This window comes from Theropithecus gelada, chromosome 14 (genome assembly GCF_003255815.1).
Source record: "Theropithecus gelada isolate Dixy chromosome 14, Tgel_1.0, whole genome shotgun sequence".
Classification (NCBI taxonomy): Eukaryota; Metazoa; Chordata; class Mammalia; order Primates; family Cercopithecidae; genus Theropithecus; species Theropithecus gelada.
In genome coordinates, this window is record NC_037682.1 from 64,867,770 (window position 1) to 64,894,872 (window position 27,103).

Genomic DNA, 27,103 nt, shown 5'->3' on the forward strand with positions numbered 1-27,103 from the left:
AATTCTCCAAGACAGTGGACTGGGCAAAGATTTCTTGAGTAATATCCTGTAAGCACAGGGATATTACTCAAGATATTTTTGGTTGAATAATATTTCAATGTGTATATATACTACATTTTATTTATCCATTTATTCACTGATGGACACTTAGGTTGATTCTACATCTTAGCTATTGTGAATAGTGCTATAAGACATCTCTTATAGCAACCAAAGCAACCAAAGCAAAAATGGACAAATGGGATCACATCAAGTTAAAAAACTTCTACACAGCAAAGTAAACAATCAATAAAATGAAGAGACAGCCCATGGAATGGGGAAAAAAAATTTGTAAACTAGCTGACAAGGGATTAATAACCAGAAAATATAAGGAGCACAAACAATTCTATAGGAAAAAAAATCTAATAATCTAATTTTTAAAATGAGCAAAAGCATCATCACTGGCCATCAAAGAAATGCAAATCAAAACCACAATGAGATACCATCTCACACCACTTAGAATGGTGATCATTAAAAAGTCAGGAAACAAAAGCTGCTGGAGAGGATGTTGAGAAACAGGAACACTTTTACACCACTGGTGGGACTGTAAACTAGTTCAACCATTGTGAAAGACAGTGTGGTGATTCGAAGGATCTAGAACTAGAAATACCATTTGACCCAGCCATCCCATTACTGGGTATATACCCAAAGGATTATAAATCATGCTGCTGTAAAGACACATGCACACGTCTGTTTACTGCGGCACTATTCACAATAGCAAAGACTTGGAGCCAACCCAAATGTCCATCAATGATAGAGTGGATTAAGAAAATGTGGCACATATACACCATGGAATACTATGCAGCCACAAAAAAGGATGAGTTCATGTCCTTAGTAAGGACATGGATGCAGCTGGAAAACATCATTCTGAGCGAACTATCACAAGGGCAGAAAACCAAACACTGCATGTTCTCACTCACAGGTGGGAATTAAACAATGAGAACACTTGGACACAGGGTGGGGAACATCACACACAGGGGCCTGTCATGGGGTGGAGGGAGTAGGGAGGGATAGCATTAGGAGATATACTTAATGTAAACGATGAGTTAACGGGTGCAGCACACCAACATGGTACATATATACATATGTAACAAACCTGCACATTGTGCACATGTACCCCAGAACCTAAAGTATAATAAAAAATAAAAATAAAAAAATAAAAATAAAAAATAAAAATGAGCAAAAGATCTAAATAGACATTTCTCAAAAGAAGTCACATAAACGGCAAGCAGGCATATAAAAAGGCACTCAACATCAACTGATCATCAGAGAAATGCAAATCAAAATTATAATTAGATAGCATGTCATCCCAGTTCAAATGACTTTTATCCAAAAGACAGGTGATATGTTTGGCTCTGTGTCCCCACCCAAATCTCATCTCAAATTGTAATCCCCATGTATCGGGGGAGGGTCCTGGTGGGAGGTGACTGGCTTATGGGGGTGATTTCCCCGATGCTGTTCTCATGATTGTGACTGAGTTCTCATGATATCTGATGGTTTAAAAGTGGCATTTCCCCCTTTGCTTTCTCTCTCCTACCATCATGTGAAGAAGGTACTTGATTCTCCTTCACTTTCTACCATGATTGTAAGTTTCCTGAGGCCTCTGTAGCCATGCGGAACTGTGAGTCAATTAAACCTTTCTTCTTCATAAACTACCCAGTCTCAGGTAGTTCTTTTCTTTTTTTTTTTCTTTTGTTTTTTTTGAGATGAAGTCTCACTCTGTCGCCCAAGCTGGAGTACAGTGGTGTGATCTTGGCTCACTGCAACCTCCACCTACCTCTCAGGTTCAAGCGATTCTCATGCCTCAGCCCCCCTGAGTAGCTGGGACTACACGTGCACGCCTCCACGCCCAGCTAATATTCTGTATTTTCAGTAGAGATGGAGTTTCACCATGTTGGCAGGCTGGTCTCAAACTCCTGACCTCAGGTGATCCGCCCACCTCGGCCTCCCAAGGTGCTGGGATTACAGGCTTGCGCCACTTACCACGCCCGGCCGCAGGTAGTTCTTCAAAGCAGTGTGAAAACGAACTAATACAACAGGCAATAAAACATGCTGGTAAGGATGTGGAGAAAACAGAACCCTCATGCATTAAAACTACTATGGAAAAATCACAAGTCCAATAAAAGAAATGAACTGTAAAGTTGAAGAAGTCGCCCAAAAAGTAGAACACAATGACAAGGACAGAAAATAAGAAAGAAATGAAATTTAAAGAAGCAGGCTAGGAGACATCATATCTTAATAATGGGAAGTTTCAGAAAGAGAAAACAAAAGGCAAAAATTAATCCAAGAAATCAAAGGGTACACTGAGAATATTCCATAAACTTCTAAAAAAGAAAAAACAAACAATTAGATCAGATACGAATAATCAAGAACTAGGATGACTTTGGATTCTCAATACTTACACAGTAAACAAGAAAACAATGAGGTATGGACTCCAATATTTGAATGACAAGAGTTTTCAAGCTTTAATTCTATATCCAAGTACAAGTACAGAATATGCCATTTTCTAAACATAGTATCTCAAAAAACTTACTTCCCATGCCTACTTTTTCAAGAAGGTACTGGAAGATGTGCTCTACCAAAGGACAGTGTAAATAAAGAAAAAATAAGACATATCATAAAGAAAACTGAAGATCTAACACAACAGAGACATACAGGAAGATCTCAGAATAAATACTTGCATCTGACACAGAGGGCAACTAGTCCAGATCAGAAGAATGTAACTCAAAAGACAGTTATAATGACGGTTGTTATCACTAAGATAACAACTGCTAATGTAAGAAAGAATGTCCAGGAAATACGAAGAGAATATAAAATAATTCTTCTGTTCCCTAAGAAGGCAGGAGGGGATGAGATATAATCCAAAGCTGAGGTGAAAAGATCACCTTTAGACAGGAACAACTGTTACTGAGACTCTGGAAGAGTCTTGAACACAGATGAAGTCAGATAGTGGACAATAATGAAGCTGCCTTCCAACGGTTTCCACTGTCTCTGTAAATTAGGAAGAAAACCCACTTGCTAAGCATAAAAGAGGTGGTTGAAATAACTGTTAAAAATAGTAGGAAAAGTTAACTAGGGAAAAACAGTAGGCTATCTAAGCAGTGTTGAGACTGCTGCACTGGTTCCCCTATTAATTTATGATCATGAATCTGCTCTGTCAAAACTTTTTTTCAGCAGTACTTGGCTGCTTAGATACAGATTATCCAGTTACGGGGGCTCATCAGAGTTACCACTTCATTTCATTTGGAGAAGGGCAAAGATAAGAATATAAGTTAGAGAATTATTTAAATAATGAGCTATGAACTTTAACAAGGATAATGAAGAAAATGAGAAAGGATAATATGTATTAAGTGGTTAGGATAATGCCAAGGCAATATTAAGCAATAAAAAAGACAGCTATTATTATTAACTAACCACAGTCCTCCAGCGGTAAGTGATTTCCATTACTCTAATTTGCAATCATCTATATAAATATATCTGTCTCTTGCTCTCTTGTACCATAACAAGCTCTTTGAGGATGAGCAGTGTGTCTTACTCATCTTTGTCTCTTCCCAAAGCCTAACTCAGTAGTTAGCACACTGTAAGAGGCTCTTAAATGTGTATGATTAAACCAACAAATCAAATACCCTGCCTTTAAGCTACCCATATAGGGCATTATCACCTTAACATTAATTCAGAAAAATAGATATCTCCTTAACATTCATTTAGAAAAAGATATTTTCAAGAAAGGCATCTAAGGGCCACTGTCAATTCAATGGTGGAAATTTACTAAGTAGCTAATAGCATGATTGATAGGAATTTTCCAGTACTGTAGACTACAGAATTAGCATGAGGAAGAAAATCAGTTAATGCACAGTACATGAAAACTGAAAATATGTTTTCTCATTTTTAAGGGGCAGGAGGGACCAACCCCTGCCTCTATTTTTAATCAGTTTAGTACCCCACAATGTTTCATTAAATGAATACTCCAAAGCACAACCTACCCAATGCTGATCAAATATATGCATAAAGACTTCAAAGTAAGTTCAAGAACACATACTAATCTGTGAGCTGGCCAGCCCTTTAACTTCCTCTTTGCTTTAGGCAGAGAGCAGATCCCCCAGATAAGAATGTACCTTCCCTGGTTTATTAAAGGCCATTCTTTTTTGGCTGTAGATGCAATTGAAAAAAAAAAGGATTTGATTTTTGCTGTTGCTTAAGCTAATATAATGTTCATTTAAAAATATTCATAGGGAAAAATATACAGCTTTGATACAATAGTAGACATATATAGGATATAGTGAATTACAACCTTAAGTGCAAGCGGTGCTAAAAATCATCTTTAGTAAATGCATTCTTTGAAACTGTTGGTCCTTGTAAGTCTGAAGCACTATGTAATACCTAATATGATATTAAAACTGGCCAGGCCAAGCAGCTCACCCCTATAATTTCAGTATTTTGGGAGGCTGAGGTGGGAGGATCTCTTAAGCCCAGGAGTTGAAGACTAGCCTGGGCAACAAAGTGAGAGCCCGTCTCTACAAAAAAAAAAAAAAAAATTAGCTTGGTATGGTGGCAGGCACCTGTGGTCCTGGCTACATAGGAGGCTGAGGCAAGAGGATCCCTGAGACCAGGAGGTTCAGGATGCAGTGTGCCATGTTCAAGCCACTGCACTCCAGTCTGTATGACAGAGTGAGACTGTGTCTCAAAAAATATATATACTAAAACACCTAAACCTCTAGGTCTAATACTTTATGGAAAATATATGCAGAGTTCTCATGAGAGATGACAAAACAGTTCCTTGTCTCTGTATTTTCTAACCTGTATTCTAATAAGCAGAAGTCATAACAGAAGCTAGGAAAAGGGGATTTCAGGCAGTGAACAAAAAGGAAAGAAAAAAATGTTTTGCAATAGGATACTTCTTAGTCCAATTGGACTCCCTTTAATACTCTTGTTTTTGCCTGAAGGTCCCAGGAACTGTCCCATCTCTACTTTCAAGGAAATAACTTGCAGTTTCTGTCCAGAGTTGACCTCCTTCCCAGAGCTATTATAGAAAAAAGAGCACCTGCTCTGGCTGCATCCCCATTCACAATTGCTGATGTGTAAATTAAGCAATTCAACTACAGCAATGTGTGTGTTTGTCAGTCATTAAGAACAATACATTTGAGGGGGATGGGTTGAAAAAAAAAGAAAAAAGAAAATGACAAAATGTCTGGGTTTTGGGAAAACAGGAAAGAATGACAGATACAATCCAAAGCAGAACTTGTCTGCCAGCAACAAGGGAGAAACCTGGCAACAGATTAAAAGGTTTCCTTTTCCTCTACCCTCTTCTCTTTACTTTAGTGAAAGTTAAAGACACATCATAGGTGGTATAAACAGGGAAAGGCTAGATCAAGTTTGGGTACACAAACTGTAATCGAATCTATCTGCATTTCAGAGTAATACCCAGAGGACATCTTCAGATAGCTACTGAACATATTCTTTTGTTTGTCCCATACGCAGCTCAAAATCATCAAATAGTAATGTGCAATTTACCTATAAATTCAGGATAAACTTAATGAAATTTTTTAAAAATCTAAGTTTTTTAGAAATAAAAAATAGCCAAGCAGGCTCACACCTGTAATCCCAGCATTTTGGGAAGCTTAGGAGGGAGGATTACTTGAAGCCAGTTTGACGCCAGCCTGGCCAACACAGCAAGACTCCTGTTTCTAAAAATAAAAAAAAGGAGCCAGGCATGGTAGCATGCGCCTGGATCCCAGCTACTCAGGAAGATGAGGTGGGAGGATCTCTTGAGCCTAGGAGTTCAAGGCTGCAGTGAGCCGTGATCATCATTGCACTCCAGTCTGGACAACAGAGTGAGACCCTGTCTCTAAAAATTTAAAATTAAAAAAAGCTTTATAATTATCATTAGACATAGTTGTGGCCAAAATTCTAGTTAATAAAAACTTCGGGCTAAGAGATACACTATAAAAATACATTTTAATAGAAATATTCTTTTGCATAAAACTTTTCTTACAAACATTTTTCAAAAAATACAGATACAATCTAACAAAAATTATGCTAAAATATCAGTCTTTCTCTGATGATTCAGAAGATACCTGAAGATTCTGCCTAGCTTCAATAATTTATTGAAACCATGACGTGAGTCTTATAAAATAGCTCAGAAGTATTTTCCCAGTTTGAGTTATTATTTTATTTCTTATATCACTCTTGTATCTTCTATATCAATAACCACTAAATAACAAATGTTTGCCGCACCTAGGGAGTATTATAATCCTTTACTGTGACTTCTCTGTAAACATTTTCTGAACTAAAAATTAACTCTAAATTATCTGAAACAGATGCTATCCAAACAATAACAAGTATATTCCAAAGAGATGCAACATAGCCTGGTTACTCTTCTATAGATTCAATCCCATAAACCCAACATCCAACTCGAGTTGTTTTTGTTTTTAATGAAGTAAAATTACCATAGATACAAAATCTGTATTACCTTCATAATGTTAACTAAATCTGTTTGATAGTAGCGATCCTGATGTGCATTTGCTGCCGCTAGGGTAAGAAGATAATCATTCCTTGCGTGGGTAGCTTTGGAATTACACTCAGATCGCCGGGCTTTTAACTAAAACATAGCAAAAAAAAAAAAAATAAATAACAATAACAATCAGTCCAAATTGATATTGTACTGCAAAACACAGGAATCCTACTCTTAGTCTGCAATTAATGGCTCCCCAACAAGAATAAAGGTAACCATGTGGGGAAAACATTTATATGTATATAAAAATTATTCATCACTACTGAGGAATGAAACAGTGACTAGAACTGTTATACAGGGTACGAACAATTTCAAATATTTGCTTAACATACTTCTAAAGCTTTGTAAATAACTTAAAAATATTTTGCCCATTTTATTCAAATGAGTAAATAAAGGTTCTGAAATTAAGTACCTTATCTTCAAAGGTATGGGTAAATCTAGTGGAGTTAGAAAATCGTTTTCTAAAAATCAGCACTCGTAATGTGCCAGATGAACTGCATGCTAGTTTGAAGCCTGGCAGCCACAGCCAGGTCTCTACGCTTACTTAATCAGGCATTCTACAGTGTGAAGTTTTCGAAGGAAAAACTCACTCACATCTGGCCCAGAATATCACTCAAGGGTCTAAATCTAAATGAAATAGATTTTGTAGAGCTTTCCAAAGCCCCCGGGTTAAGTTTCTTGGACTAAGAGCTAAAGACAACAGGCTACCTAAGCAGGTAAGGTATAGAAACTTATCCCTAATGCAGTCTTGAAAAGCAAGTGTGTCCAAGGTGTTGACAACTGGGTGAAAAACCCCCATGAACTGGGAGGGAAAGTTCCTCCCTGAGTCAGTGACTTTAAAATGCTTCTTCTAAGGTAGAAATAATTCACCTCCACCCTCAAAGATCCAATCCTCTGTTTTACAAGCTAAGAGGTTTCTCAGTTGTGAAATATACTTACTGAAAACTTACCTTTACACTTGCCTTCTGTAAACTGATTCTTGATTGAAAAAGACTAAGTTTAGATCTATAATAAAAATAGAAAACTGTGTTTAATAAAATCATCTAATTATATCACAATAAAATTATTAAATATATTATTAAATTTTAAAAATAATCTTTTTTGAAGATACTGTTCTAAAAAAGAATGAAAAAATGGAAAACCAAGAGTAATGATTATTTTCCTTTATTTTACTACAGGAAGAATTTAATATTATGGTAAAACAGGAAATACTGGGATTAATATAAGAAAAATAACCAGAATGACCCCCCCAAAAAAAAACTTGACAAAAAAAAAAAATCAAAATATATTGTTGTCTCCTAATAAATAAAAGCCATCAAACTATAGACTATTCTCTCAGTACCATACAACTTCACACACTTTAGTTCCTGCAAAGGTTAGAGACACCCAGGGACAACCAACCTATGGACGCAAGTGTCAGCAAACTTTCGGGGCTGTGTGTGAAAGACTCTAACAAGACCAGGAATGCAATAATCCAATCAACAGGCTCTATGAGGTCCTTACTTCTATTATTTCCCCCATTAAAAGTACTTCTTGTTTGGGTACCTGCCTGTGTGCCTCCTCTGCTCTAAAAGGGTATTCTGAACTTACTGAGAAAGTCCTGGGACTCTCTGCTCTGTATGATGTAATCTTCTCCCACTCTGTATTCTTATCTTCCTTGATCCTTTTTCAGTTTGGGAGAATAACCATAATCTAACAATCAGTAGTACAAACATGTTGATTTTACCCAAACAGCTAGAGAAAACCATATGGAGAAAGTCAACAGACAAATGCTAGGAAACAAGCAACACTCCCAGGACCAGTGATTTTTTTTTTAAAGCTGCAATGTTTGTCTTGACTTCAGTGTCACGGTGATTTCCATGGGAGAATTCAATACATGTGCTGGCAGCCGTGCCTCATGAAGTAAAGTTGCTGCCCAGTTTGGGACTGGATGATGGAGCAGTTAGTCTTTGCAAAGCCAGTGTGAAGAGGATAGGAAAAGCAGTCTCTTATTTTTCTAACAAGAGAAAGCATTCAGGGTTGAACACATATGCAGCCCAACTACTTCTCCAACTATTAAAAAAATTGGGTTTAAAAGATCCCTGTTATTTTTTACCTTGTCATAGTCATATCTCATAATTATTTTTTTATTAATCATATTCCTGTTCATTTTATCTAGAAAAGTAAAGGCCACAAACTCAAATCTCTGAGAAAGCCTTTTCAGAATAAGACTGTGTTTGGAGATATTCCCAGTTCTCCTTTTTTTAGTCATTATCCAAATAGGCTGAGTTGCATGTAGATCTTCCAATATAAGGTTTTAAGTTTCTGGCTTCTGCTTTATTTCCTAATCCTAGTATACTTCTTGTGCAGTATTAAGGTAGGTATTAGTGATAGATAGAATAAGATAGTACCTGTTCTCAAAGATTGCAATCTAGAAAAAATAAGGCAGGATTTTTACACCCAAATACTACACAAATAATGAACTATACCGTGTGCTACTCTTTACCACCTACCCTTCAAAATTTATGTCCCTTGGGGTTCCCAACTCAACTTCTCATCTATTCTATACATAATTTTCTTCTTGTAACTACCATCTGATAGGCAACTGACCCTCAAAGCAAGATCTTGAGGCCCAAATTCTCATTTAAGTGCCAGATATTTGACTACCTTCCAAACATATTCACCCCAGTGTTTCCCACGCTCTTCAGAATAAACATATCCAAAATGAAATTCATCATCTCCTTCAAATTGTATCCCTCTTCCTTCTATGGTCTCTCCTAATGCGTGCATCTCCACACCATCTGTCAAATCTTCTATCAAAACTATAGTATAGGTAGTACAGTTTAACTTCCCCTTCCTGATCTTCCTCCTCAACTCTACTTAGAAAATTTATACTCATTCCTCAAGATTCTATCCAAACATCACCTCTTCTATAAAGCTTTCCTTTATCATTCGGCAAAATTAACCTCTATATTTTCTATGCTTTCCTAAGAGTGTTTTCACATCACTACTGCAAATAAGTTATTAGTTAATATTAAGTGACTTTAGACACTTAATTTCTTTTAGTTTCTAATTCCAGGCCTTAAACTCCTTGAGGGCACAAAGCTTACCTTACTAATCTCTGTACTCACTGTACCCAATATAAAGTATTCAACAAAGAGCAAATAAATGAAGATAAAGAGGCACTCCTTACTCCATAGTTGAAAAGTTAACATTAGTGTGTCTAGCTTGCTGTATCCCCTCCGAATTTGGGTCATGTTAGAAGGCAATTCCTTGTGATCAGCTCTATGAACTAGACCCTATCAAATCCCCATTTCTCAGAAACAGCCCTCCACTGTGCTCATGTTCATCCTGTGGGCTGTGGCTAAATTAGGTGTTTATACATTCTTTACAAATCTGTCAATTCTCTGTTCTGGGATCTCTGAAAGTTTAAGAAAACAAGTTTCTAAAAATGACTATGAAAGTATATTCCCAATGGAGATCTAATATAAAAACTTCAGGTCTTATTGAGAAGATGGGTTCATTGATTCTATAAAAGTACAGGAAATATTTGTATGTTCAAAGAATAAAACAATAAATACAGTAAAATAAACTAGGGAAATATTAAATGTGCTTTCCTATAACATCAAGTCCTTCATGAATACTCACTAGCCCTTGATAAACCAGGGAGCCCCTGAATTTTCACAAGTTGCTTATAAGCTTGCTTACATTTCTTGTGCATAAAAACCATATTAGAAAGACACCCCCTTCCTTGCTGGTCTGTTTGTACAAGTGTTCAAAGACTTTCTGAGTTTGTGACTAGGAGTTCAGACTCCTAGATTTTGCATCAGTCAGCACACTGAACCAGAGTCTCAGCTCTCCTTCTCACAGACCTCTTCAGAGTCCAGTTCTATAACATGCTTTTTCTCATCAACTTTTTATCTTGCCTTAAATTGTCATTGCAAAAATCTCTATTACACTGCTTGCTTTATATCACCTTCTATTACCAGTTGCCAGTTCCTTCTTTTCCTACTTATTCTTTAAAAAAAAAGGTCTTATAATTCACATACATTGAAAGGGAAATTCATACAATTGCTAAAGCATACATGAAAAATTATATATATATATGCTAGATTTTTGTGTAAAAGAAAAAAACAGTGCCTGGGGCAGGGTTTCTACATGGAGGTCAGTGCTCTTGTTCACTTGATGTGTTCATGGACCTTCAGTGGCATCTTGAGGATCACAGGGATTTCCAACTACAACTGATTGAGAGTCCAGCATGAGAAAAATGAGGCTCTTAAACCCTGATATTCAGATACCACAGCAGTGACTTTAGGCTTTTGATAAGCTTTCAAGTCTGTAAATATAATGTTCATTTACCTTCTTTTTCAAAATTCAATTTAATGTGAAAAACTGACTAATCTAATATTCCCATTTTGCTATATTAATTCAGATAAAAATCAGCCAATTAAAAAAAGTGACCTAAAGTATATAACATATGTAGGTCAAATGAAACCACCACTACCTGAGAATAGGTCCATGCTCACTACTAATAGAGAACAAACTATTAGCAACAATAACATTTATTTGCATAATTATTTTCTCAGAAATGTTAAAACACATACTTTGCCTCGATGTCAGCTTTCTCTCGTACTGCATGAGCCATCTGTTCAGTCTCAAAGTATTTCTTTTTGCCTTTAGCTAAATCTTTCACTGTCTCTTGTAATTCAGTTTGGATCTTTGTCAACTGGTCCACACACTATAAAATACAAAAGTACAATCATTATGATTTTAGTTTTCAGGCTTACAGAAAATGGCTTCATCCTAAGGACTATACACTATGCCTTCAGGATGGAAACCCAGGAGAAAAGTCAGTACTTTCAGTGTCCTTCAAGTTGCAAATTAAAATCCTGTGATTTAAAATCCTGGTATTTCCATCTCAAGTACTACACATCAAACAGTGTCACAGTTTGCCTAACAACTATACATTGAGAAATAACCCGAGTGCTGCTGATGACTGACATTAAGGTAAGACATGGAAGAGCAACTACAAAACATGTTCTTACTGTTGGAGATACCATGATAATAAAAGCAAAAGAATAAGGTAATTCTGTATTTCCCCATCATCTTAATAAAGTCTCTATGTTTGGGTAACTGATAGTGCAAGGGTTACTGAAGAATTCACCCCTTAGACAAGAGGGAGTGACCCCTGAGTAGTCTGACTTGGTAAGTCCAAGGTGAACAAGAGAAGCAGGAAACCTGGGTACCACATAACAATTATTACTCAAAACCATCCCCTGCCCAACTCCTTGGATACACATATACATTCGAGGAAAAGGGATGGACGTAACAACTAAAACAATGTTTAGTCAATTAACTCTTATAACACATTGGGGCCAAAGCAATACTGCTTCAGGACCCTTCTGAGTATCCAAAGGAGATTGACCCCACTTTGAAACAAACCACTGAGAAGTTTCACCAGCCTGAGGCCAGCTTAGAGCAGTCACATCTAAAAACTTCTAAGCCTGAAACAGCACTGGCAGAGACTGACAAAAGCTCAGCAAAGCAGAAGGACACACTGGTGAGGGATTATTGTGCAAGGGTGAATAGTGTGGAGGAGGGCAAGGATATCAGAAGAACCAGGATAAAAAAAGGATAAACTTAACCATATGACATACAGGCTAGACTTTCCCAGAAACTGCTAGGTGTTAAGAAAGGACTACAGGGGATGAGAGATCTAGAAGATTCTGCATGGACAGATAAAAGCAAAATAACCACTCATATTTATTAAGCACTTAATAAGTGTTAGTCTGTGAAGGAAAAGGTTAAAAAAAACACACAAAATAAAACAAAACTTTTCCCCTCTGCATGAAACTGGGCCTTTGCTCAACTTTCTAGATCTGTGTTTCAATAGAAACCTGATGAGAAGACACAATGTCAGCTGTGTTGTTAGGCAACATTGCTTACAAACCCTGGTAGGCAAACTGCATCAATTTGGGATAAGCTAAAAATTAACTATAAATATCTGATAGAAAAGCCATGGCTTTGGGCTTCTGTGAGTATGGTGTATCTGGACATGTCCCTTACAGGGACCCTGGAAGCTCTGTCTATAGAATTGTTGTAAAAAAATTTTAGTCTCCTTTAGGGGCTAAAACTGGCCCTGCAAATGTGAGTCTTACTCCCTTGTCCTAGACCTGCCACTTGGAGGACCAAACAGAATGACTGGTTGGCTACGTGGACTGAGACATACAATAGTGGGAGAATTAATCCCATTAATGCTAGATGCTTCCCTACTGACACATTGTGTTCCCTGTACTCTGTCCTTCTCAGTAAACTTCTTGTCAGGTGTGGCCTATGACAGCCACGGGAGTCTGAATGCTTATTACTTCTAAAAAGACCCCTTGTGGGCACTGCACAAGTGCTATGTTTCGCACTTTACTGGCATTATCACATTTAGTCCTTGAAACAACTCTATGGAAAAGGTAGTGGTGGTGGTGGTGGTAGTAGTAGTAGTAGTAGTAGTAGTAGTAGTAGTAGTAGTAGTGATCCCATTAAGATGAGAAAATAGACTCAGATGTTAAATAATTTATTCCGAGTCACACGGCAAGGATGTGATACCATTTACCATGCAACCCATTAAAGTGTGTACACTAGTTCTGTGATGACCATGTTTTAAAGGTCTCTTATAGACACAGTTTATCTTAAAAGTAAGCTTTAAAAAAACTGACATATAGTTCACATACAACAAAATTCACCTTTTTAAAGTATACAATTCAGTGGTGACAAGGTTGTTCAACCATCACTCTCCTTGAATTCCAAAACATTTTCTTACCCCCAAAAGAAACTCTGTATCCATTAGCTGTCACTCCTCATTTCTCCCCACCTCTAACAACAATTAATCTACTTTTTGTCTCTATTGAGTTCCTATTTGGGATATTTAGTACAAATGGAATCAGATAATATGTGGCCTTATGTGCCTCACTTCTTTCACTTACAAAACATTTTTAGGGTTCATTCAAGTTGTAGCAGGTATCAGTACTTCATTCCTTTTTATCACTGAATAGTATTTCGTTATATATAAACTAAAAGTAAGCTTTTATCTTGCAGAAAGAAAAGTTGTCTTTCCCCCTAAATTGTAATAGTACTTATCAAATACAAAGCTTTTGTTTAATAAATGATATGACAACCTGACACTCCCATAAAGAAGTGCTGAACATCCTAATAACGCTGTGTTTGCAGGTGTGAAGAGCTAAAAGCAGGCTTCATGGCTACAATTCGATATTAAGAACCAAAAACTGGGCCAGGTGCGGTGGCTTACACCTGTAATCTTAGCACTTTGGGAGGCTGAGAAAGTGAGATATCCTGAGCCCTGGAGTTCGAGACAACATAGTGAAACCTGATCTCTACAAAAAAAAGTACAAAAATTAGCCAGGTGTGGTGGCAAGCACATGTAGTCCCAACTACTTGGGAGGCTGGGGTGGAAGGATCACTTGAGCCCTGGAGATTGAGGCTGCAGTGAGCCATGTTCATGCCACCGCACTCTAGCATGGGTGACAGAGCAGAGAAAAATTCTGTCTCAAAAAAAAAAAAAAAAAAAAAAAAAAGAAGTTAAAAGTATAGTCTCTGAGTATGACACAGACACAATAATAAACTTGCTAATAATTTGAATATAAGAATAAAAATAAAAGTAACCTGGGCCAACACATCGAAGTTCTATAAATGATTAGGTTCTCTAACCCAGTAATAATGCCCTGGAAATTTATCCTAAGAAAAAAATATAAAAAGTTAATTTTTACTGTAGACTTAAGGGTAATGTCCAAAACCAGATGTAAGATTAAAGAAAGCAGAATGGAAAAATTCACAAAATAATAAAAAATAATAAACATAAAGGTTATGTAGAAACATGAAAAATTAGGAAACTGAGAGAATGAAGATAAAAGGAGTAAGAGAATTAAGTAGTCTACTATGGTGAAGGCATTTACATGTATTTTTCTATAAACCTGTTTCAATATTAAGCTTTGTTTTAAAAGCATTGTATAGGATTTGGAATTAGGAAGTAGTAGTATATTCAAGTTCCCACTCTGTTATTTACTACCTAAGTCTCTTTAATATTTTTAGCTTTAATTTTATCATTTGTAAAATAATAGTACTTAAATACTATCAGGGTTGTATAAAAATCAAATGAGACTATAATGGATATAGTAGCAGTCTGCAAACTCTAAAGTGTTACACAAATGTGAACCACAATATTTCAAGGAAGGTAAGTAAACTCTAGTATACATGAGAAAGATACGGACAAAAGTATGGTTAAGTAAACATAAGAATGGCAAAAAACCTTAAATTATTATGGCTCTTGTTCTAATTTTTAAGTAAATGTCAACATATAGAAAATAATTTTGAAAAATGTAATAATTCTCATAATCCTCATTATAAACTGGGGCTCTTCAGAATTGTAATATAACTGTGTTTATCCTTCAAGCATTATAAAATAGCCAAATTAGAGAAAATCTTAAAAAGAACATGAACTTTAAAATGTTACAGAGGAAGAATTTTAAGTCAGATTGGTTCTGATCATAACAGAACAACTTGGATCAGACTACCTTTCTCTAGTCTGGAAAGTGTAAAAGTTGGACAAAATGCGTTTTTTAAAAACTACCAGCATTAAAGACCACAACCATACACTGGACTTAAAGGACTAAGACACATGGGAGAAGAGGAATACACCAAGGTAAGTCTTAAATTCAACTTGGCTTTTTTCTCAGGGCATTTGTTGAATCACGGTATAAAGAAATAGGACAGAAACAGAAAGTGGCATTCTTACTAGACTGGGGGGACAGAGGTTGGAGTTTAGGGACGCCAAAAGAACAGGAACTTGAGAGGTAAGGGTCTAGAAAGAGGGGTACTGGAGAAAAGCAAGTCCAAAAGTCTGTATGCAATTTCCCCTTCGGTTAACAGACAACTTCTAAAAAGCAGGTGTTGGGTGAAATGCCAAGAAATCCAGTGGAGAACAGTAGCCGAGAGGCTAAAGAGTGAGCAGAGATCAGAGCATCAGAGCAGCTACATGACCCTGAGAAGACAAAGGTTAGAGTTAAAGCAACCTAGTTTAACCTTTCAGTTAAAACTCTAGGAGTAAGTGAAACAGAATAGCCCTAAAAAGCCTAAAACCAGAGATCCTAACAGAGAACCAAGGTGATCTAATAGCATTCTATCTGCCTGCCAGAAGAAAGCTTAACCCTCTTTGGAAATAACATCTTCCAGAGCCTCTATAATTTTTATCCATAATGTCCAACATTGTGAGTCATAACCAAACGGAAGATCCAAATAACCAAAAATCAAGAAAAACCGCAGGCAGTTAAAAGAGACCTACAGGCAATTAAGATAGTGAAATTATACAACAGAGATTAGTAGTAACATGTTTAAGAGGATAAAGGAAAAACATGGAGAACTGTACCAGAAACATGGAATGTATTATTTAAAAGTCAAATAAAAATCCTGGAACTGAAAAGTACATTAAGATTCCAAAAGATGAGGTTTTTCTGTTTTGTTTTTGAGAAAGGGTCTCCCTCTGTCACCCAAGCTGGAGTGCAGTGGCATGATCTCGACTTACTGTAATCTCTACCTCCTGGGCTTAAGTGATCCTCCTGCCTCAACCTCCCAAGTAGCTGGGACTACAGGCATGAACCACCACACCTGGCTAATTTTTGCATTTTTTGTAGAGACAGGATTTCACCATGTTGGCCAGGCTGATCTTGAACTGAAATGATCCTCCCACCTCGACCTCTCAAAGTGCTGAAATTACAGGTGTGAGCCACCACTCCCGTCCCCAAAATATGAGTTTTTAAAGCAGATTCAAAATAGTAGAACAGTATATTAACAAACTTGTTAAATATTCAGATTGAAGTACACAGAGAAAAAAGGGTGGAAAACAGAAAATGCTAAAAAAGTAGAAAAGACATATGAACAGAGGCAAAAGGTCTAACAGCCAAAAAGTCATAAATGGGAGTTAAATAGAATTATCTTGCTAGAAGATTTTTATATTGTTCATGAGGTGGTAAAATACTAATTCAAGGTAGACTGTAATAAGTTAATTTGGACCAGGCGAGGTGGCTCATGCCTGTAAAACCTGCACTTTGGGAGGCTGAGGTGGGCAGATCACATGAGGTCAGGAGTTCAGGACCAGCCTGGCCAACGTGGTGAAACCCTGTCTCTACTAAAACACAATAAAATTAGCCAGGCGTGGTGGTACACGCCTGTAATCCCAACCACTCAGGAGACTGGGGTGGGAGGATCACCTGAGCCTGAGAGGCAGAGGCTGCAGTCAATGAGATCACGCCACTGCACTCTAGCCTGGGTGACAAGGCAAGACTTCGTCTCAAAAAAAAAAAAGGTAATTTGGAACAAGGTTTGGGGAATAGTAAAATTAATGATTCAAGGTAATGTAATAAGTTAGGGAGGCATATTAGATTCTCTAAGGTAATTACTAAAAGAATATAGGATTTAAAAAGTAAGAAGCTAATAGTGGAGGGAAAAATTGATATTAAAGAATATTAGATTGCTTAATATCATTAACCATCAGTGAAATATAGATCAAAGCCACAGTAAAATATTAATAACCTCACACCTGTAAGGAAGCTATTTTTTTAAAAAAAGATAACAAATGTTGGCAAGGCTGTAGAGAAATTGGAGCCCTTGTGCACTGTTGGTGGGAATGCCAAATGATGCAGGTGCTATGCAAAACAACTCTGGTCATTCGGGAAAATGAAAAATCTGGGATTGCTACCTTTAAGATTTATGAATCTGGCACATTGGGGGTTACCATGTGGAGAGAGTTGTTAGTGAGTGAAGCCGTTCAGAAAAGCAGAGCTAATGGATGGAAAGAAAGTCTGAATTCTAATACCATCATTTGAACCCCTAGATCCATCCATGCTTGAAGTCCTTCAACTTTCAGTTATACAAGCAGATACATTCCGTTCTTGGCTTAAACAGTTTGAAGGAGGTTTCTGTCATTTGCTATCTCAGAGTCCTGACAGATTTACCCAATATGTACTGAATATTTAACAATTGCTTAGATGTAACATAAATAGATTATCAGCTATAATATAAAACAAGTTAATTCACAGACATGAGCATTTGTTGAATCTTACCAAAGATTTTGTTTTTCTTTTTTTTTAAGACAGTCTCACTGTCGCCCAGGCTGGAGTGCAGTGGCACAATCTCCGCTCACTGCAACCTCCACCTCCCGGGTTCAAGCAATTCTCCAGTCTCAGCCTCCCAAGTAGCTGGGACTACAGGCACATGCCACCATGCCTAGCTAATTTTTGTATTTTAGTAGAGATGGCGTTTCAGCGTTTTAGCCAGGATGGTCTCGATCTCCTGACCTCGTGATCCGCCCACCTCGGCCTCCCAAAGTGCTGGGATTACAGGTGTGAGCCACTGCACCCGGCCTTACCAAACATTCTTTGCCCAGGAATGTCAATTAAATTCAAGTCTAAGACTACTTCATCAATGGAAGAGAAAAGAACCAGAGGTAGTTAAACTCTCAGAATATTCTGATACTGAGTGAGGTGGAACTTTCCAGTAATTCAATTAAATGTGATGAATGCACCGGAAATTTGAAATGCAGTATTTCCTCCTGGTTGGGAAGTTATACTAGTATTAATTCTCTGCCCCTACCTTCCACCTACTTTCTGCACAATCACACACACACACACACACACACACACACACACAACTTTCTTCCAACTCAAAATCACTGGCCAGTGACCACATAGGTTACTCACTATGTTTGTTTTGAAAGAGATATTTTTTGGCAAAGATAAAACACAAGCATTCTTATACAAATATGTTAACTGACTAATATAAGGTGAGTGCTCTAAAGAAATTAACGTTTTACATAAAGACACATATACATTTAACATACTGATTTCAAGCCACTAGAATCATCTTTGGCAAATGGAAAATTGAGGGGTTTTGGGTGGGAAAGGTGTTTGTAAAAATGTTCTGAAAATCCAAATTACAACTAGAATCAAAACACTGGATGGCTTCTAAAATATTATTTCCCTAAATAATTACTTTAATATTTTCTTTCTTTTACTTTAATATTTTCTAAAGTATTAATACTTCCACAAAAAATTTTAATTACTTATTAGGTATAATGATAATCTCAATTTTTGTAACTCTATTTCCAAAAGAACGCAATTCAATCGCCTATTTTCAACAGCCAACTTTTCTAAAAAGTCACATTAAGCAATTCCATTTTCCTATGAATGTTTTATTTCTGTGTAATAAAATACATCCATTTGAAAACATTTACTCATGTGTAACCCATATAAAGTTTAGAGTCCAACAGGGTTTTTTAAATAAGTTTTTTATATTTAGTCAAAATGTGTCAATTTCCTTTAATTATACAAAATGGGTCAAGTTGAAAGTAAGACAAATTAATGTAAACTTTTTTGAAGAATCAGTGAGATTAATAACCTTGTAACTGTTCTAATATACACCAAACTATACCGATATTGTGAAACTAAGTAGATCTATGTACATGAATTATGCCGAAAAGTGGTATTTCTAAAAAATATTTACTGAGCTTCTTGAATGTTCACGGATTTGAATTATATTCACTTTTAGCAGTTAATAAAACATAGTACTTAATGAGAACATGTTGAAATCAGAAAATCCTAGTAAAATGTCAACTAGAAAACATACAGGACCATATAAAGTTTTAAATAAGATTTAGCATAATCTTACAGATTACAAATGTAGCGCTGAGATATTAAAATGCATATAAGAGCAGAAATAAAAACAATACCCTTTTTAGTTGCTGTTCTTTTAAGCTTCTCACTGTCCTTGCAGGCTCAGAAATGAAGTTTTTATAGTTTTCACATATATTCATCCGAGACTGGGCTACCTGCATTGTTCCCTCGAGAAAAGATTTCCAAACGGGATACATGCTCCTAAATTCAAAGAGGGATAGAAAAGCATTAGGCAGGGAACAGTAAGAAAAAGTTGGCTAACCTTTCGCTCACAGGGTAGCACTGACAGAATACATGAATGTCTTCTTTAATGTATTTATACTGGCTTATAGGCAATATTTCAGCACATGTAAGAAGCAACATGGCATATACTCTATTCCTCTTATAGCTCAGCAATAGGGAGTTTTGATTCATTAGCTATTCTTAACAATGGAGTAAAGTGCTACAAGAATTACAAAGCTCACACTATAAAAATCAGTGAATATTTCAGACTCTCCAAGTCTTTTGCTGTCACAAGGTCATAATTATGAATATCAAGTTTTATTACTTCATTAAGGTATTTTCCTAATTTTACTAATAAGGTAACTGAGGCCCAGAGAGATTTTAAAGTATCACTTTAGGTCATATAAAAAGAAGGTGGCACTACTGAGATACAAGACAAAGATTGGGTACCTCTATATATAGTATATTGTCTTTCAATGACATCATATTACTCAAACTGACGCAGCTGGAAAAATATATCACGAACAACTGTTTATGTGCATGCAAAGTCTATTCTGTCTGACAAAATAAATCTATAATATTGTTTGCTCTACATCTGTCTTCCTATTATAACAATGCTTAGCATCACACTGTGCTTTGGATTCATTCTAAGCAAGTCCCATTTCCTTTGCTTGATAAATGTGCTCAGCAATCTCAGTCAAGTCAAGGAATTATTAATCCTTTGCTTTTTCTAGCCAATTTCCTCTTCAACCTTCTTTCCTACTTGCTAAATGCCTTAGTCAATTCTAGCATGCTCCTACACTATTTATAAACACAATCGATAACTTATAACAATGGTAGTGCTTTATTTTTTAAAATGAGTCCTTAAAGTGAAATTCTGATATATTATAATATTCCTCTCCTGAGATTTCCCTTTTGTGGGAAATCCATATAGATTTTCAACCACAGCAAAATGTGGGACCACATGCTATACAGAATGCTCACTGTGGTCAACAGATGACAGTATAGAAGAAAAGGAAAAATTGCCTGAGTCCCTATCTTATTTAGAAGTAAAGAAAAAAACTTGATAAACTATGGTTTTCAACCATGGAGTCTTACAAATTAGTTCATGTAACGTACCAGATGAATCAGTTTAGATGGAAATAGTCATTATTTAGGCAGAGGTGTATCACCATCCCTTTGGAAAGATTCAGTGTGTTGCACCAGCAAAAACTGTCAGCATAAAAGCACTGATGAAGTTAAGAACAGCAAAATGAACGCCCTCCATGGCCTCACTGCATGACAACCAATGGAACTTGCAATGTAAACTCACCGCAGGCTCTCCCTTCTAAGCAGTTCCAACAATTGATTTACTTGAAGAATGCACTGAGATAAAAATTCAGTACTACGATTTGTAACTACTAATTTATACTTAAAATATATTTTAAAATAATGAAGACAATGAAAAAGAACTATTATGGGCCGGGCGCGGTGGCTCAAGCCTGTAATCCCAGCACTTTGGGAGGCCGAGACGGGCGGATCACGAGGTCAGGAGATCGAGACCATCCTGGCTAACACGGTGAAACCCCGTCTCTACTAAAAAATACAAAAAACTAGCCGGGCGAGGTGGCGGGCACCTGTAGTCCCAACTACTCGGGAGGCTGAGGCAGGAGAACGGCGTAAACCCGGGAGGCGGAGATTGCAGTGAGCTGAGATCCGGCCACTGCACTCCAGCCTGGGCGACAGAGTGAGACTCCGTCTTAAAAAAAAAAAAAAAAAAAAAAAACTATTATGAATTGTGATAGGAAGAAAGAGAGGAAGGGAGAGACCATTCATCCACGTTCTTCTCTCAGTGTTAACACCCTCTTCTCTTTATCCCTTCTCCTAGGTAATAGCTGTTTGCCCTTCCAATCTCAGTTTAAATGTAACTTCCTTTGGGAAGTCTTTCATGATCACCACCAAGCCAACCCCCAAACTCAATCAAGTTACTCTTTGTCATTTGTTCACAGCTCCAGCACTTTTCTTTCAATTATAAATATTTTAATGCAATTGTTTATTAACATCTGTCCCTCTCACTACAGTGAAAGTGCCATGAAGGCAGGAGTGTATGTCTTCCTATTGCATTCCTAGGGTCTAGCAAATAAAGAATGATTACAATAATATGTGTTGAATGAGTAAATAAATGAATGGATGAATGTATTAACTATGAAGACTGTACAATAAAAAGACAAATCCTTTCATTAAAAAGATAGTTTAAAAAGAGACCTTTAGAGTTTAGCAGATTTATAGCAGGGAAACATATCCTGAACACTGATATACCATGAAAAGCACAGAATTCAGTCACCAGTCAGAAGACCTAAGTTCAAGTTCTAGTTTTAGCAAAATAATTATAAGCAGCACATTTCACTATACTTTCATTTCCTCAACTGGCAAATGGAGAAATAACAAATATTCCTGCACCACTTACCTCACAGGGTTATTTTAAAAATTAAATGCAAATGATATGAAAATTCACGATACACAGATTCTTTTAAATGAATAAATAGTAACTAGCAGAATTGTAACAGAAATAGAAGCACTTCTTGTTAACATAATAGTGGTATTCCCAATGGTAGTGGTGTTTTTCATTCCAATTAAGGAAAAATAATCACGGGTCATAGAGTGATTTTTAAAAAATTTTTATTTCATCAGGCACCAGGTTTCATATGAAGCAATTTTGAAGGATAAGAAAAGTATCAGCCAGCGTGGTGGCTCATGCCTGTAATCCTAGCACTCTGGGAGGTCGAGGTAGGCGGACTGTCTGAGGCCAGGAGTTCGTGACCAGCCTGGCCAACATGGTGAAATCCCGTCTCTACTAAAAATACAAAAATTAGCCAGGCATTGTGGCTGGCGCCTATAACCCCACCAGCTACTCAGGAGGCTGAGACAGGAGAATCGCTTGAACCTGGAAGGCAGAGGTTGCAGTGAGCCAAGATGGCATCATTGCACTCCAGCCTGGGCAACAGAGTGAGACTCCATCTCCAAAAAAAAAAAAAAAAGTATCAAGCATACACGGTACTTTGCCATTCTACATATCTCATGGTAAGCACTATGTTATGTATTTTACATTTATCATATCATTTAAGACTCATCATAACTCTGTAAGATAGGTATTATTCCCATTTTACAGAGGAGAAAAGTGAGGCTCAGAGAGGTTATGAAATTTTTCTAAGGCTACTCAACAGGAAATAGCACCTCCATGGTCATAACCTAGACTTTGCCATTACTAATAACTACTGCTTTGCTCTCATCCCAAGTTCAATCTTCTGATTTCTGACCAACACCTCCTGATTCTACTCACATCCTTTAGAATTCTGAGTCCAACAATTACTCAATCCTATAAGAACCCACAATCCATTTGGTCCTACCCCCTTTCCATTGTCTCTTGCCCCTCTCATGATCTCCCTTTTCAGTTCATTACCCAGTCTAGGTTTCATGGTCTACCCTTATAATCACTCCCTTATGTATGCCCTTATTACCCTTGCCTCTTTCTCTTTCCACCTTTATAACCTACAAGCTCCTACCTTGGTTAAATCTAAAACTGCTAAGATTATACCAAAGTATACAGAAGAATGTGGCTGAAAAAAAAGATAATTACGTTGCCTGGTCGCATTTTAAATTGATGTCAAATGAATGCTAGTAACCCCTTAGTGATACCCAGCAAGGGTACTATATTTCCTTAATCCATTCATTCAACCACCCTTCTACACAATTATTTCCCAACTTCTCTCTTCTCAAACCTCTAATACGAACACACTTGTAGCCAACAGTGGTAGTATCAGAGGGCAATGTCCACATGTTCCCACCACATCTGCCAAACTCCTTGTCTCTGCACCCATACATTCTGCCCATCCTCCTATTACTTCCATGAACTACCCGTGCTCTGAAGGCCAACTCCTCAAATTTACACCATATTATACAACCTCTCACTTAAGAATATCAATTCAAAACTCTACAACGTCAGTTTTTCCCTCTCTACTGGAGCATTCTTGTGAGCAAACACGCTATAATATCTCCATTTGAAAAATCTCCATCAAACCTCCATTTCTCTCCAGCTACCACCCTAATGTCTGCTCTCTTTTACAGAAAAACACCTTGAAAGAATTGTTTAAAATTAGTGTTTCTACTTTCTCTCCTCTGGGTCTCTCAGTTCTATCCAAATCAGACTTTAGTGTCTACCACTTTTCTGAAATTGCTTGCCAAAGTCATCAAAGATCTTCCTATGGCTAGTCCAAATAGTTCAAGTCTGGATTCTATTACTCGACCTATCAGCAACACTGACCTACTTCATCCTTCTTGAAATGTTTTCTTCACTTGGCTACAGGACATCACTCTCCCTTGGTCTACTCCTACCTCACCGGCCATTCTTTAGTCTTCTTTGCCAGTTCCTCTTCATCTCATTGCCCCATAAATACTGGAGTGCCCTCAAGTCAGACCCCAGGCTTCTTCTCTTCTCTAACTACATTCACTCTGTTGAAAATTGTTTTTAAATTTTTATTTTGTTATTTCTTTTTAAAGATAAAGTCTTGCTCTGTCACTCAGGTGGTAGTGCAGTGGCACAGTCATAGCTGACATAGTTGACTGTAGCCTCAAACTCCTGGGCTCAAGCAATCCTCCCACCTCAGCCTTCCAAAGTGCTAGAATTTCAGGTGTGAGCCACTGCACCAGACCTACATTCACTCTTTAGATGATCTCACTCTATAGATGGCTTTAAAGACATCCCGTCTCATGGCTTTACAGAGTATCAATATGCTATTCCTAAAGCTTTTTTTCTTTTCTTTTTTTTAAAGAGGCAGGGTCTTGTTCTGTTGCTCACGCTGGAGTGCACTGGCATGATCACAGCTCACTACAGCCTCAAACTCCTGAGCTCAAGTGGTCCTCCCGCCTCAGCTTCCCAAGTAACTGGGCCTACAGGCATGTGCCACTGCATCTGGTATTTTCCTTTTTTTAATAGAAACGGTATCTCACTTTGTTGCTTAATCTGCATCTTGAACTCCTGGCTTTGAGCTATCCTCCTGCCTTAGCCTCCCAAAGTTCTGGGATTACATGCATGAGCCACTACTCTCAGCTCAATTCCTGAATTTTTAATTCCTGCCCAGACACCTTCCCTAAACCCTAACTGCCTGTTCAACATATCCAACTTGGATATTTAGTAGGCATCTTATACCTAACATGTATAAAACTAAATTCTTGATTTCCCTAAAACCTGTTCTGGCAATCTATCTGTTTCATCTCATTGACAGTAACTCAAACCTTCTAGTAGTTGGCTCAAACCCAAAGCCCTGGAATCAGCACTGATTCCTCATTTCTCTCTCATATCTGCTCCATCAAGAAATCCTGTTTGCGTGCTGGAGAGGATGTGGAGAAACAGGACCACTTTTACACTGTTGGTGGGATTGTAAACTAGTTCAACCATTGTGGAAGACAGTGTGGCAATTCCTCAAGGATCTAGAACTAGAAATGCCATTGACCCAGCAATCCCATTACTGCGTATATACCCAAAGGATTATAAATCATGCTGCTATAAAGACACATGCACACGTATGTTTATTGTGGCACCATTCACAACAGCAAAGACTTGGAACCAACCCAAATGTCCATCAATGATAGAGTGGATTAAGAAAATGTGGCACATATATACCACGCAATACTATGCAGCCATAAAAAAGGATGAGTTCATGTCCTTCGTAGGGACATGGATGAAGCTGGAAACCATCATTCTGAGCAAACTATTGCAAGGACAGAAAACCAAACACCGCATGTTCTCACTCACAGGTGGGAATCAAACAATGAGAACACTTAGACACAGGGTGGGGAACACACACTGGGGCCTGTCGTGGTGCGGGGGGAATGGGGAGGGATAGTATTAGGAGATACACCTAATGTAAATGCCAAGTTAATGGGTGCAGCACACTGACATGGCACATGTATACATGTGTAACAAATCTGCACGTTACGCACATGTACCCTAGAACTTAAAGTGTGTGTACATATATATGTGTGTGTGTGTATATATATATATATATATATAAATCCTGTTTGCTAGACTTAAAAAACACCATGGAATTTAATTACTGCCAGTCTCCTCCACTGTGACTACCCTGTTTTGAGCCACCCTTACCTTATGCCTAGATTACTACAACAGTCTCCTACCTGCCCTCTCTGCTTCTGCCTTGTCCCACAACACCTGTGCTCTGCACAGTACAGCAACTGCTGTGCAATCACTTCTTGGCCCTCTGTAGTCTCCCTACTATGCTTACTGTTCTTATCGCCAATTGGCATATATGTTTAATTATTCACCTGTTTACTGTTTGTCTTCCCTCATTAGAATGTAGGCTCCACGCAGCAGAAGCTTTGTTTCATTTACTGCTGTATGTTTGGCACAGGGTATGGCATAGCAGGCACTCAATACATATTTACTGGAGGAGGAGAGGAGGGAATGATGGAGCCTAGATTTGAACCCAAATGTGTCTGGCTCCCAAACCTCTGTTCTTTTGCTGACATAAGATTGTTCTTAGTCTCAGTAACAATGCTGAACATTAAAAAGGGTCTCTTCATTCTGAAATAGTTTATACCAAGACTTATGTATCCTAAGTCCTTGGTATACATCCTCTACTATTTTTGTCTCCTATCTTCTGTATCATTATTTACTTATCATTTTTGTTAAAATGACTAACCTTTTAAACTAAAATACACATATCTTACGACTTTATATCACTATTCTAACTGAAAAATACTTGCCATAATAATTAGGTTATAACTAGTAAAATACAAAACCATTCATCCATATACCACCTAAGTTCACGCTGTGAACTATTTCTTATATGAATATCATACAAGATGTCTAGGAAAACCTAGAAAACTTTACCAGAAGAAATTTCTCATTAAGAAATAAATCAAGGCTAGGCACAGTGGCTCACATATGTAATCCCAGCATTTTGAGAGGCTGAGGCAGAAGGATCGCTTGAGGCCAGGAGTTTGAGACCAGCCTGGGCAATATAACAAAACCTCATCTCTACAAAAAAATTTTAAAATTAGCCAGGCATGGTGGTAGTGGTGGCTACGCAGGAGGTGACGTGGAAGGACCACTTGGACCCAAGAGTTTGAGGCTACAGTGAGCCACTTCACTCCAGCTTGGGTGCAAAAGTGAGACCCTGTTTTGAAAGAAAGGAAAGAAGAAAGAAAAGGGGGGCGGGAAGGAAAGAAAAAGAAAAGAAAGAAATCAAGAAATTCTTAACTGTTAAATTCTTAGCAAGATCTTAAGTGTGGAAGAGGTCACACAAAGCTACAAATGTGGTAAAACTGCACAGAACTCAATGTGCACACACTTATATACACACAAATGAATGTGTATAAAACTAACAAATTCTGAATTAGGCTGGATGACTGTATCAGTATCAATTTCTTGGTTGTGATAATGTACTACAGTTATGCAAGATACTACCACTGGGTGAACTGGGTGGGGAATGTAAGAGCACTCTTGGTATTTATTATTTCTGACGACTGCATGTGTAGCTACAATTATCTCAAAGTAAAAAGTGTTTAAGATATAACAAACAAAACCATAGGTCTTCCCTAGGCTTAGAAATACATCTTTCTACTAGCA

At 37.4% G+C, this 27,103-nt stretch overlaps 1 protein-coding gene across 4 annotated transcripts in view; it reads right to left on the reverse strand.

Moving 5' to 3' along the window:
• The window catches only part of FCHSD2 (FCH and double SH3 domains 2), a 318,379-nt gene that overhangs the window by 146,769 nt on the left and 144,507 nt on the right, over positions 1–27,103 (reverse strand). For 3 of the 4 annotated variants that reach the window (XM_025355582.1, XM_025355581.1, XM_025355580.1), the window contains 4 exons: positions 19,314–19,458; positions 11,131–11,264; positions 7,498–7,552; positions 6,506–6,634 (listed from right to left, as the gene is read on the reverse strand). In XM_025355582.1, coding sequence (XP_025211367.1) covers positions 6,506–6,634; positions 7,498–7,552; positions 11,131–11,264; positions 19,314–19,454 — 459 coding nt within the window. In that variant the 5' untranslated portion in view covers positions 19,455–19,458. The remainder of the gene's footprint in view (positions 1–6,505; positions 6,635–7,497; positions 7,553–11,130; positions 11,265–19,313; positions 19,459–27,103) is intronic. The other variant, XM_025355583.1, reaches the window with a different exon arrangement.